The sequence below is a fragment of the Furipterus horrens genome, unplaced genomic scaffold (genome assembly GCF_987537825.1).
Source record: "Furipterus horrens unplaced genomic scaffold, mFurHor1.1.pri manual_scaffold_13, whole genome shotgun sequence".
Lineage (NCBI taxonomy): Eukaryota > Metazoa > Chordata > Mammalia > Chiroptera > Furipteridae > Furipterus > Furipterus horrens.
This window is the reverse complement of record NW_028327183.1, coordinates 13,997,148-14,009,622: the sequence shown is the minus strand read 5'-3', so window position 1 is coordinate 14,009,622 and position 12,475 is coordinate 13,997,148. Positions and strand designations below refer to the sequence as shown.

Below are 12,475 nucleotides of genomic sequence, written 5' to 3'. Positions count from 1 at the left end.
GGATAAACAACATGTAGTATGTACACATAATGGAATATTATTCATCCTTTAAAAGCAATAAAATTCTGACACATACTACAACATAGATGAACATTGAAGGTTTGCTAAATGAAATAAGCTAGACACAAAAGGACAAATACTGTATGATTCCACTTATATGAGTTACCTGGAATAGTCAAATGAATAGGAGAGAGAATAGTGGGTACCAGAATTTGGAGGTAAGAGAAAAGAGGAAGTTATTGTTTAATGGATATAGAGTTTTAGTTTGGGATGATAAAGAAGTTCTGGAGGTGGACTGTGAAATTGGTTGCATAACAATGTGAATGTACTTAATGCCACTGAACTGGACACTTAAAATTGTTAAACTGATCAATGTTATTTTATGTATATTTTACCACCAGAAAATCCCACCAAACAAAACAGAACAGAACAGAACACCTGCGGGACAGGCTGGAGTATGCTGAGGTCAAGTGGCAAGAGAGGCCAGAGAGTGCGGAGCCTGGAAGCAGCACCAAGACCCAACCCAGTAGACAAGTGAGTATGGAATGGGGATGTCCTGAGGGATGCACTTGAGGCAAAGATGAGAAGAGCCAAGTGTCCTACAGCCCAGGCAGCTTTGCTGCAGCTCCCCTTGACTGAGTGGGGCATACCAGTCTTAGCTCAACAAGGAACAGGCAGCAACACTCCCTTCCTCCAAGGGGTCAAATCAAGACACCACCTGCTTCACCCAACCATTTTGGAGGTGGAGAAATTCAGATCAAGTCAACATGTTTTTATTGAGGATCATCCCTGTGTCCAGGCTTTGGAGGGGCCCCGGGAGAGATGAATATGGAAGGCGAGGAAGATTCCAAGTTATGAAACCTTCACTCCATGTAATGAAAAACCTGCCCAGAGGCTCAGGCCAACATGGACAGGCTCTGGGTTGAGCAGAATGAATGGTAAATGACAAGCTGGGTGCAGTGATAGGGGCATGTAGCAGTCTGAGTGGACTTCCCATAAGAAATAGCTTCAAGTAGACTTTGAAGGGCAGGAGGATTTGGAGAAGGGAGGAAGAGAAGGGCTTTTCCTGAGGCTGCGTAGCTGGGCACAGTGCAGCAGTGAAAGGGCCTGGCCTAACATAATGGATTCAATGAGGTATGTGGGCATTATGGGATGGCAGCCTGAAGAGGGTCATGCAGGACCCCAAACAACAGTCTAATGCTCTGGCTCTAGCCTGGAAGTAGTATGGAGCCTCTGTACTTTCTAGATTGGGGAGAGTAAGACTGTTGTCCCAGAAGTGTCCATGGCAAGTCTCCCCAAGACCTGGGTGGGGGACAATCCCTTAGGCTTTTTCCTGCATAGTCACCCCCAGAATTGCCTCTGCTTCTTAGATCCTTAATGCTGGTACGGCATCATCTAAAGGGCCGTTTTCTTGTCCTTGAGCTTCACTCCAACCTTGGTGGTGAAATCCAGCTGCAGGTACTTTTCCTCCTTGTTGTAGCGTGGCCAGCAGGGCAGCCCCCCACTATTGGGATTTCTGCCCAGGAGGAGGAAGGACAGAGAATTATTCATGCTCATCTTCACCCTGCTTCCTTCTCTTACCCTCCCCTCGTCCACCTTCCCTTTGGGGGTTAGGATCCAAGAAGGCTTTACAGAGATATTTAGATAGATCTTCAAGAAAGAGTAGGAAAGTGTGTAGTAATGAGGGCCTTCCACACAGAGGAACAGTATGTGCAAAGGGTTAAGACGTATGAAAGACCAGGACTTTTGGAGAAAGCATAAGTTTAGAGTTAGGTGATAACATGTGTGAAGAGGATGAATGTGGAGAGATGATACAAGAAAGACTGAAGGTTTTGGTGCCAAGGTAAGTAAGGGGTTGGGACTTTATTCTAGGAAGCCATGAAGAGTTTTAAGCAGATGAATGACTTGGTCAGGTGATATTTCAGAAAGACCCCTTGAGTGTCATAAGGAGGGCGGCTAGACAGGAGAGAGAATGTGAGATGGGAAATAAATTATGAGGCTAGCCAAAGCTCAGCTAAGACGTCACCTCTGCTAGGAAGCCACCCCTGCCTACCCAGGGGTGCTCTCAAAGTGCTTTGTGCTCCCTCAGCACAGCTTTCATTATGCTAGATTGTAATTTAATGCTTTTGTTAAACATTAACAAGCCCTTGGAGGGTGGTGGTCATCTGTAATATTTCTGAATTCCGGCTCCCAGTATTGGACTGCGCGGAAAACAGAGCATTAGGAATGACTTGAGTGCTTGAGCGACCGAAGACTGGTAATGGGACAGTGATAGGGACACATTCTAGGGACATTTAGGATCTGGTGACTGGGGAAAGCTGAGGGAGAAGAGGCATTGGGTCTAACACTGCTCAGGAAGACTGCCCATATGCGTTGGGGAGCCAGATTCACCCTCTGTGGGCAAAATTGGCCCAGTATTTCATCATCTGGAGGCTCAGCATCTTCTTGCCTGTGTAATAACCTGGGGAGAGTATGGGATATGGCATTTGGGACAGAACATGGGGTACTGACAGCCCATCCTGCTCCTTCTTTTATTATCTCCATGCTAGGAGGCCTTCATTTGGGAGAACATTCCAGAGGAAGGAATGGGTCCCAGTACAAAGGTGGGGTGACTAGACACCCAGTGGGGGTGTCGGGTGAGATGTTAGCACCTTTGGAGAAGGGACATCCAAAGGTGAAGTTGATATCATCCCCGTGGTCTGCCCCATCAGTGTGGTGTTTCATAATGATGCTGGTGGGAGTGTGGTGCTCCACTTTTTACAGGTGGACAGGGAACCAGCATCTAGGAATAGGAAAACTGAGGAAGGCTGCAGGAAAAGTCTGAGCCTGGGCGTCTCATGCACCCCTGCAACCCACCCTCCTGCTTCAAGCAGAGCAAGAGCCTGGCCTTCAGAATCAAGGGAAGAGATTTGAATCCTGTCTGGCTCTATTCACTAGCCACATGACCTGGGGCAAGTCACTCAGGCTCTCTGAGCTGCAATTCCTCATCTGCAGACTGGGGATGCCAGCACTTAAATCAAGAGATTGTGGCAAGGATCATGGAAGCTTTCTCCTTCCCTCTTCAGGACCTTTTCTCTCTTGTCTTGGCATTTAAGGTACTTCCATGTCTACCCTCTCCAGCTCCACCTTTGACCTCTCACGCATGCGTTTTTCAACCCTAAGTCAGCCTGGGCAGGATCTCCAGGGTGCCCCTAAGCCTCTCTTACACCTTGGAATCCTACACCAGCCCAGAGGTACAAAGAGGGTGTCTGAACAGTTGGTAAGCCCAGTGGGTAAACTGCATAAATGGATGAGGTGTGGTCACTCTTGGGGACCCCACATACTGCTGTGGTAGCAGGCAGCCTGCAGCGTGGGATACAAAAAGGTAGTGTCCCCAGCTAAGTCCATCTCATGGTTTTGTAACATTTTCCAGTCATGGTCATCGATATCACCCAGGTACTCCTCCACCACCAGTGGTAGCTGCTCCTTGGTGATATTCTGGGTGGGGAAGCCATGCCTACTCTGAGGCCTGGGTACCAGCTGGGCCAGAGTTGGGCAACCAGTGACTTGGACCCAAGATTTTTTAACCTGGGGGAGGGGGAGAAAGAAGGAAGTTTTCTGGGAAGTTCTCCTTCTTTGCTAATTCTTACCCCTGGTGCTCAGTATATGCCTTCAGAATGCAGGGGAAGCATTATGCACTAGCCAGCGTTCACTGAAAGAAAAGCCCTTCCTCTCAGCCAAGTTCAAGTCAGCCTAGGCTAAGGTTATCCTTGTCTGCCCTCAGGTGGCCACAGTGGGCAATGCAGTAATCTTTATTCTTCAAGCCTAATTTAAGAGGCTCTGTGGTTGGACTTAAATGCAGTGAAGGGAAAGAAGGGGGACTTTCCTCCTGGGGAATTTAGTGCATGGAGAGGGCAAGTCGATCAGAATTAGGAACATGGAGGGAGTCCTGGGTCTATGAGAAGAGAGATACAGCCTCTTAGTGACAGAGAGAATGTGCTTTGGTGGAACAGAGAGGCCAAGTGAACACAACTTTGTAAATGCACACTGGAATAAAACATGAGAGAGGGTTTTTTTGTGGGGTAAGGGTGAGTAGTGGGAGGAAAAATTTAGAGAAAACATGAGATAAGTAGGAAAAATAATCATGCGAATATCTAAGGTGAGCTGGGGATGCTCAGCAGAGGAGATGGGGTGGGATTGGTTGACAAGGGGAATTCCAAAATGCAAGAAGACCTCCCTGGATGGAGAGCAACTTGGGAGCCAGGGGACAAGAGTGTCTTCTGTACGTGCCTGGACCTTCTGGCCTCTTAATTCTACTCTCAGGAAACATCCCACAGATAAACATCTTGGATGTGCTATGATCACATAAGTTTGGGCCCTAGAGTGTCTGCGGAACCACTAACAATAAAGACAAACTTCAGGAGGCAGGAGGCAGAGGATTTTAATCTGGTTATCCTGGCCACTGAGCAGCTGGCTCAGGCTCCAGGCACCCATGGGCAAGCCCATCACTGCTTCTTACACAAAATGGAATTGGTCACCTCTGTGAGACACAAAGAAGTGGGTGGGTTGTTTAATCTAGGGGGATACTGGGTGGGGACTTTACATTCTCAGTAGCTGGTAGCCTCCATGGCTGAGATCTCAGAGCTCCAGGCTCCTGGTGTGCAGGTTTTCCATTGCCACTTACAGATACGACAGCATGAAGGCTTGCTGAGAGCCAAGTGTGGGCAACATTTCCCAAAGGACTCCCTTCCAAGAAAGAAGAGAGAGAGTGGGGAGGATGGGGTCTAAGCCCAGTGGGATGCTGGGAAAGTGAACTTCCATTGGTATCTACCCTTCCACAACTTTACAGCAGGATTTATTGAATGTGTCTGCTAAGAGAGAACCCATGGCAGGCTTGGCAACTAAAGTCAATTATTTATTCTTTTTTTAAAAGTGTATTTTATTCTCATTTGAGAGAAAGAAGGAAGAGAAAGAAAAACATCCATCAGTTGCCTCTTGCACGTGCCCCAACTGGGGATCAAACCCACAACTTAAGCATGGGCCCCACCCCAGGAATTGAACTGGTGACCTTTTAGTTATGGGACGATGCTCCAACTAACTGAGCCACACCAGCCAGGACCTCAATTATTTATTTTCAATAAGTGTTTGCTGGATAGATGGGCATATGGATGAATGAATGAATGGTTATTGAAGGAGGGAATAAACTACCGGCTCCTCAGTGGGTATGTGCGGGCACACCTGCACACAAACCCACCTGCATACAAGCCCACCTTCCCAGCTGCAGATACAGGGAGCTATAGCTCTGTGTGCTTATCCTTGGCTGCCATTAGCTCCTGGATCTTCTGAGGCAGGGTCTTCATCTGTCACTGGAACCTGTGGGCCTTCAGGGCCTGGCCCATGCAGGCTGTATGTTCAGCTGCAGGTATTGCTCCTCCTGCATACACGAGCCAGGAAGCAGACCCTCAGCAGTGGGGCTTCTGTGGACATGCCCCCCTGGAAGGGCAGTGCAGGGTCACTCTGTGTTCCACTAAGTCCAGACCTGAGCACCCTGACTAGGGTCAGGCAGGGCAGCCAAACAGGCCAGGTGGGCTTGGGGGATGAGAGGGGAAAGTTTCCAAAAGTAGGAAAGGCACTACCTCCTACTAGTGTCAGCTCCAGCAGGAGGCAGGGGAACTTGGGCTGGTTTTTCCCTTCATGTCAAGGTAGGCTCTCCTGGTAATGTAACACAGCACCGTTGCCACCCCTCTGGGTCATCCAGAGATGGACTGAGGGTCCAGCACCCACAAGGCACCCCTCTGTCCATGTGGGTCCTGGAGCTGCGGAAAGGACCACCATGCAATTAAGGTCACCATACCAGCTGGGTTCAATTCCTCGCTGGAGGCTGAGGTAGGGGTGTGACATCTCACCCATTTTTAGCAAAGTTGGCCTCATACTTCATCATTTTCCTGCCCAGCAGCTGCTCCTCCTCAGTGACTTCAACTACAGAGACCAAGAGGACAAGGGTCCAGATCAGGGCCAACCCCAGTCCAGCACACCTGTCATCCCCCACCACACCCACTATCTCAGGCCTAGCTTAATCCTAGCTCTTCTCCTGACCTCCCACACCCAAAGGCACAGGGTTCTCAAGCTCCCTCTTCCTTCCCACCCACAGCAAGTGTCCACAGGTGCTCAGCCTTGCTCGAAGTCCAGCTGCATGGTTGGCTCACAGTGGGGCACACTGCTTTACCCCCCACTGAGAGGCTGCCAGGGGCCCATCTGGCCACAGATCAGTGAGTGCCTCCCTCAGGTCCAGAGTTTGGGCTGGGCAGGGAGTAGGCAGGGAGAGCCGGGTGGGGCCAAGGAAAGGTGGGTTTGGCAGTAAAGCGGCACTGAGTGGACCAAAGTACTGGCTTGGCCACTTCCCCTCTGCTCAGGTCCCCTTGGGTCACCTCTTAAGGGGCCACGAGGCTTCTGCAACCCCTCCACAATGGCAAAAACCCCTTCCTCACTTTTCTCTTTTAAAAAAATATTTTATTTATTTAGAGAGAGGAGAGGAGAGGGAGAAAAACATTGATCAATTGTCACCCACACTCCCCAAACTGGTGGCTCGGCCCGCAACCCAGGCATGCGTACCGGGGTTCGAACCAGTCACCCTTAGTTCGCAGGCCGGCGCTCAATCCACTGAGCAACACCAGCCAGGGCATGAGTTTACTGTTCTTATAGTCACAGGCCTGACAAGGGTGTTCCGGGGTAGAGAGGGAGAGCAATAAGCCAGGGATCCAGGAGAGCTTTCTTGAGGAGGTACACGATCAAGATACCCATTGATGGAGAAATAGGAACGACCTTAAGGCAGAGAGGTGTGAATGCTCTTCATCCTGAAATTTCCTCCTTGCTTTCACGGATGTCACTTGGGTCCACCTTCAAGGTTCTTCAACCCCTTATTGCCTGTCCCCGGTCTGAGGGTCTCCGCTGGCCCTCTCCCTACTCGGCCATGGTCCGCCTTTTGAAATGCACAAGAGACCAGGGCACTTGAGAGCACCCCCAATCCCACCCCGTGGCTTTCCCTCTCCCTGCTCCCGCAAAGATCGAACTGGCTGTCATTTATTTATTTAACAAACATTTAAAGAACGCCTTCTTGCTCGTGCTGTGGGGACTCAGCAGGGCCCTCCCGGGCCCAACGTGTAATGGGGGGTGCAGACGCGTCCTCGGGAGGTTCCGAAACGCAGCGAACTGTGCCAGGAATAGAGGCAACTCTGGGCAGGGAGCACCCGCCAGGCCTAAGGGGCAGACTTCCCCGAGGAAGAGATGCCGGGAGATACGCCAGGTTCAATTTCAGACCGGTCTTCGACAACCAGCCACGGCCTAGCACGCTACGCCTCGCACCGCCCAGCGTCGCCTTCCCTGTGCCGTACCAGGTCCGCGTAAGGAGCTCGCGGAGGCCACCGTCCCTCACAAACCCCAGGCTGAGTACCCTCAGGGCGGCGTGTCCCTCGTGCGACCCCGTCGCCCCGCCCCTTTTCGTGCCCCGGAAGTGCGCCCTTAGCCCCGGAAGTGCCCGCCACCTGCGGCCTGGAGCGGTTTCGCGATGGTGGGCGGCGGGGTCGGGGGCGGCCTCCTGGAGAACGCTAACCCGCTCATCTACGAGCGCTCTGGGGAGCGGCCGGTGACCGCGGGCGAGGAGGACGAGCAGGTTCCAGACAGCATTGACGCGCGCGAGATCTTCGATATCCGCCGCTGCCGGGCGCGGGCGGGCTGGCGGGGCACTGGGAGGGGGATGAAGTGAAGTCCGGGAGTCGGTGGAGCTGTATCAGGGCCGGGCATTCCCGGCGGGGTGTTCTGAGTGGGAAAAGGCGCAGAGCCCCTTTTCCTTCACTTGCTACATCTGATTCGCTCCATCAATGACCCGGAGCATCCACTGACGCTGGAAGAATTGAACGTAGTGGAGCAAGTCCGGGTTCAGGTGGGTCAATCCCGCGTCCTAGCGGAGCTGCTTGTTCCAGGAGTATCGGAACGGTTCAGCTGTGCACGAAAGGGCAGTCGTTCTCTCAGCTCAGGGACTCCTCAGGGGATCTTTGGGAGGGGGGATCGCTGTGCCCATTTTATGGGTGAAGAAACTGAGGCCCAGTAGAGGTTAGACGACTTGCCTGAAGCAACCAAATAGGAAGTGGGGCTCTGGGCTGAAGGGGCCAAAACTTCTGACATCCCACCCCCGACCAGGTGAGCGACCCGGAGAGCACTGTGGCCGTGGCCTTCACACCCACCATTCCTCACTGCAGCATGGCTACCCTTATTGGCCTGTCCATCAAAGTGAAGCTTCTGCGATCTCTTCCCCAGCGTTTCAAGGCAGGTTGGAACTGAGTGCTGGGGATGGAGCAAATGTAATTATGTGCTCCTGAGAAGAACGTGCAGGGCATGAACGTGGACATCGGAGTAAGACTTGGAAGGGTCCCAGTTAACAGAGATGAAACCGGGAGAAGGCTTTCCAGCTGAATGGGACAACAAGAATAAGAACCTGAGCTGGAAGGTGCAGAGGAGTAGTGAGGAGTGTGGCAGGAAGGACAGTAGGGAGCTGTAGGTAGGGTTGGAGCAGGGTTGGGGCACAGGCAGGCTTTTAAGTCCACAGCAGTGGGGGCCAGTCCTTTGGGTAGAAGTGGAGTGGCTGTGGGTGGCTTTGGGGTGTACCGCAAAGGTCAGAACCCAGAGGCGTGGTTAGGAGGTGGGGAGTGGGGGAGAGAAAACAAGGGGGAGACAGGTGGTTGCGTGCTCAGGCCCTGCCTGTCTCCCTCCCAGATGGACGTGCACATTACGCCAGGGACCCATGCCTCAGAGCACGCAGGTAAGTGTGCGCTGGTGTTGAGGCCTTGGCCCTGAGGCTTCCCCCTTGCTGTGGTGGTTTGTGGGACAAGGGGGTGGGAGGCTGCTTGGGGGGGGGTACTCCTCAGTGGAGGTGGCAGCTTAGACTGAGGCTGGACTGGCTTAAGTCTCCTGTGTTTACTCCTGTCCCCACTCCTGTCCTCTTCCTGTCCTAACTACACAGGACCAGGGTGTGTCAGGCTTTGTAGTACCAGAGGCAGATATGAGCAGCGAGGTGGGGGGGATCGCAGGTGTGGACTCAGGTGTTTGAGGTTGCCTGACTGAGGCTTGGGGTCCTGGGAAGGGGGCGATGGGGAGGGTGCTTTGTTAGGGAGGGTATATATATATATATATGTAGTTAACCACTCCCTCCTTCCCATCCAGTGAACAAGCAACTCGCAGATAAGGAGCGGGTGGCAGCTGCCCTGGAGAACACCCACCTTCTGGAGGTTGTGAACCAGTGCTTGTCAGCACGCTCCTGAGCTTGGCTTTGCATCCCTAGCCTCGCCCAGGGCTCATGGCCTTGTTTTCTTGAACCACTGACAGTGAGAAACTAACACTTTGCATTTTGTAATAAAACCTTAATTTATATTCATGTCCCAGCGTGCCTTAGTCTTTCATTTAGAGGTCACTTGGGGTTGGGGGGGGCATAGTGAGTGCCTATATTGGCCTGGTCAATGGGATGCAGTTCATTAAAAAAATTTCTCTCAATGGTTTGATTAGGAAAAGCTGCAAGTATACCAAAAAAGTGGAAAGAGTAGTGTAGCAAACACATTTGTACACCCACCACCTAGATTCAGCGGTTATTGGCATGTTGCAGCATTGGCTTTATTTAGCCCTGGCTGGTATAACTCAGGGGATTGAGACCCAGACTACAAACCAAAAAGTCGCTGGTTCCATTCCAGTCAGGGCACATGCCTGGGTTGCAGGCATGAGAGGGGCAGCCAGTCAACGTTTCTCTCACACATTGATGTTTCTCTTCCTCTTTCTCCCTCCCTCTCTCCCCCTTTCTGAAAGTAAATAAAATCTTCAAAATGATCGCCTTTAAATACACACACACACACACACACACACAGTAGTCCCTCACTTATTGTGGGTATTACGTTCTAGACCCCCCTGTGATAGGTGAAAATCTGCGAAGTAGGAACCTTACATTTATTTTCGTATTTATATATATTTTAAGGCTTTATAAACCCTTCCCACACACTTATAAACCGTTCCCAGTCCCTTATTAACCTTTCCCAGTCCCTTATTAACCTTTTCCACACTTTTATAAACACTACTTATGTTCTTAAACATATTCTACACTCTTAAACCTATGTAACTTTAACAACACACAGTACCACAAAATCCGCGATATAGCGAAAAATCCGCAATAAGTAATTAAATATAATATTTTTTAAAATCCCGCGATATAGAGAGGGACTGCTGTATATGTATATTTAACAGTAATCTGCAGACACATGACCCTTCACGTCTAAGTAGTATTTCATCCTGTGTTTGCTAAGAGTAAGCCTGTGTGACTATAGTACTATTATCTGGCCAAAAAAATGAATAATTCTCTAGCATCATTTAATATCCTGTCATAAATGGATTTCTCTAAAACATCATTCATAGTTGTTTTTTCAATCAAGCTCCAATCAAGTTTCAGTTATTTGCATTTGGTTGCCATCTCTCTTCCCAACCCCCACCTTTTAATCTTTTTGACTCTTGAAAGTCTAGGTGAGTCCTCCTGGAGAAGTACCACAATCTAATTTGTTCCTTTGCTGTGTTTCCTGTAAACCAGAAGTTGGTTGAGTTCAGGTTGCAGTTTATCAATGAGAACTTTGCCCAGTAGTGCTATATGTATCCTTTAGCATCCATCAGCAGGTGTGTGATACCAGATTAGTCAGTCTAGTTCCCTGGTCAGGGCAGTGACAACAGATTTCTCTGTTGAAAGGAACCTGAAGCACCTTCTCCACCAGCCCCCAAGGAGGTATGTGTCACTTCAGGCGCTCAGGTCTGGGGCCTCTGCCTCCCCCAGTCCTGTAACCAGAGCACAGTTGGTCACCAGAACAGACTCTGGGGCTTAGACCTCGGATCAGCCAATTTGGAGCTGTAATGCCTGATTCCCTGCCTCAGTTTCTTCCTCTGAGGATAAAAGAGAATATTAAGAAGCTTTGCCCTGCCCACCTCATCCCTGCTGAGGCTCCGATGTGACTGGGCAGAGACCTCCAGAGGCCTGGGCATTTGGCAAATCTGTTCTTGAGGGCTGGCTGACAACATTGAGACTGAGAAGAGCTTTGCATATACTAACTAGCTGGGCAATTCTTGATCCAGCTCTGTGTGGCAGTTGCTAGTCTTTATTATCCCTATTTTGCAGATGAGGAAATAAGCTTCTAGAATAAGTAATTTACTCCTCAATACCTCCAGCTAAGGAGTAAAGAGGAACCTAAGTGGTTTAGCTGGTATGGCACAGCTGGCAGGGGGCGCTCTTGTCTGGATGGAAGGGCCTATGCCCACCCCCAATCCCTAATTCCAGGAGGGAGTGGCTTTGTCACCTAGTGACCAAGATCTGGCTGCCCAAGCTCAGAGAGGTGAAGCCACCAGCACATGTCGCCCAGTTTCTTTGTGTGTTATGTGGGGATAGTCATGAGAATCACTTGGGACTGCTCTATGGAGATTTAACATGGACCTGGGCTCATTTCAGGTGATCTTCCAGGCATTGTAAACCTCCCCCACCCCCATTTCCACAAATGGAGAAGCTTCTAGTCCTCCCGAGAGGCAGGGTGACCAGCCAAGGCCTCTCAGGCCTCAGGGAGCCTTTCCAACCACCAACTCCTGGCTGTCAGCTCGCCATGTGTATACTTCTGCACATGGTATCTCTAAGGTGTCTGTGGTGTCTGTTCAGCTGGGTTTGGGAGGTCATAGGAGAGGCAAGTGTTACTGAGTCATTCAGCTGGCTCTCCTGGCAGTCAAGGCCACGGTGGGTGAGGGATATCAAGCTGATCATGTCACAGCTAGCGTATCTGGCCCCTTGCTGTCTGCAGGGACACCATCTGTAAATCCTGGGTTAGTGCCCAAGGAACTTTCTGGAACCCAGCTGCTGTCTGAGAACATGGATATGGGAGGTGGGGAGGGTGAAGTTTTATGTCCCTAAAACTTTTTACCAGGTGTGTCTGACTCTTCTGTTTCTGGCCTATGACTTCTCAGGCTTCGGTTACCATGTCTACAAAATACGAACAACGAATCATAGTTAAGTGAGAATGACCCAGGGACTAGATGACATGCACGAACATGCTCAGCTATGTGGAATTTTGCTTATCCTTATACCCACAGCACAAGGGTCTGAGGGCACACGGTAGGCACTTAACAGAGGTCAGTGGAATGAATGAATTAATTGAGCCTTAGAACAAAACAGAGGAAACCAGGCTGGAGGGGTTGTTGTGTGAGGAGAGATGAGGATACTGAAACCCAGCCAAGTCCCCCTTGCAACATTTTGCTACCAAAGGGAAGAGGAAGGGTGTGGGGTCCCACAAAGAGATGGTGGGTATGAGTGAGAGAGAAGTGCTTCTCCTGGGAAGACCAGAACACAGAGCAGAAACAGGAAAGAAGACACAAATAGGGCCCATGAATTCACTCAAACCTGCCCTGTCCAACCAAGCATGAAAAGAAGTGTTCGCAT

The 12,475-nt window shown here is 50.5% G+C and overlaps 2 protein-coding genes across 2 annotated transcripts; one reads left to right on the top strand and one right to left on the bottom strand.

Annotated features, from left to right (window-relative positions):
• Positions 1 to 1,395: 1,395 nt before the first annotated feature.
• Positions 1,396 to 4,485, bottom strand: LOC149994059 (carboxylesterase 4A-like). Its single transcript, XM_090259012.1, is given in 5 exon segments — positions 1,396 to 1,516; positions 2,392 to 2,461; positions 2,652 to 2,782; positions 3,320 to 3,567; positions 4,396 to 4,485. Coding segments are annotated over 5 exon segments (660 nt in total).
• A 2,994-nt stretch (positions 4,486 to 7,479) lies between these two features.
• CIAO2B (cytosolic iron-sulfur assembly component 2B) lies at positions 7,480 to 9,406 on the top strand. Its single transcript, XM_090259619.1, has 5 exons — positions 7,480 to 7,684; positions 7,841 to 7,918; positions 8,176 to 8,301; positions 8,749 to 8,794; positions 9,196 to 9,406. Exons 1-5 carry the CDS (start codon positions 7,544 to 7,546, stop codon positions 9,291 to 9,293), a joined length of 489 nt encoding a protein of 162 aa, XP_090115745.1. The 5' UTR covers positions 7,480 to 7,543; the 3' UTR covers positions 9,294 to 9,406.
• The last annotated feature ends 3,069 nt before the right edge of the window (positions 9,407 to 12,475 follow it).

Bases quoted from the DNA above. Each gene is read 5' to 3' on its own strand.
- CIAO2B (XM_090259619.1), top strand. From the start codon at position 7,544: ATGGTGGGCGGCGGGGTCGGGGGCGGCCTCCTGGAGAACGCTAACCCG. The intron at 8,302-8,748 runs GCAGGTTGGAAC...TCTCCCTCCCAG, and splicing joins CTCTTCCCCAGCGTTTCAAG to ATGGACGTGCACATTACGCC. The intron at 8,795-9,195 runs GTAAGTGTGCGC...CTTCCCATCCAG, and splicing joins CCATGCCTCAGAGCACGCAG to TGAACAAGCAACTCGCAGAT.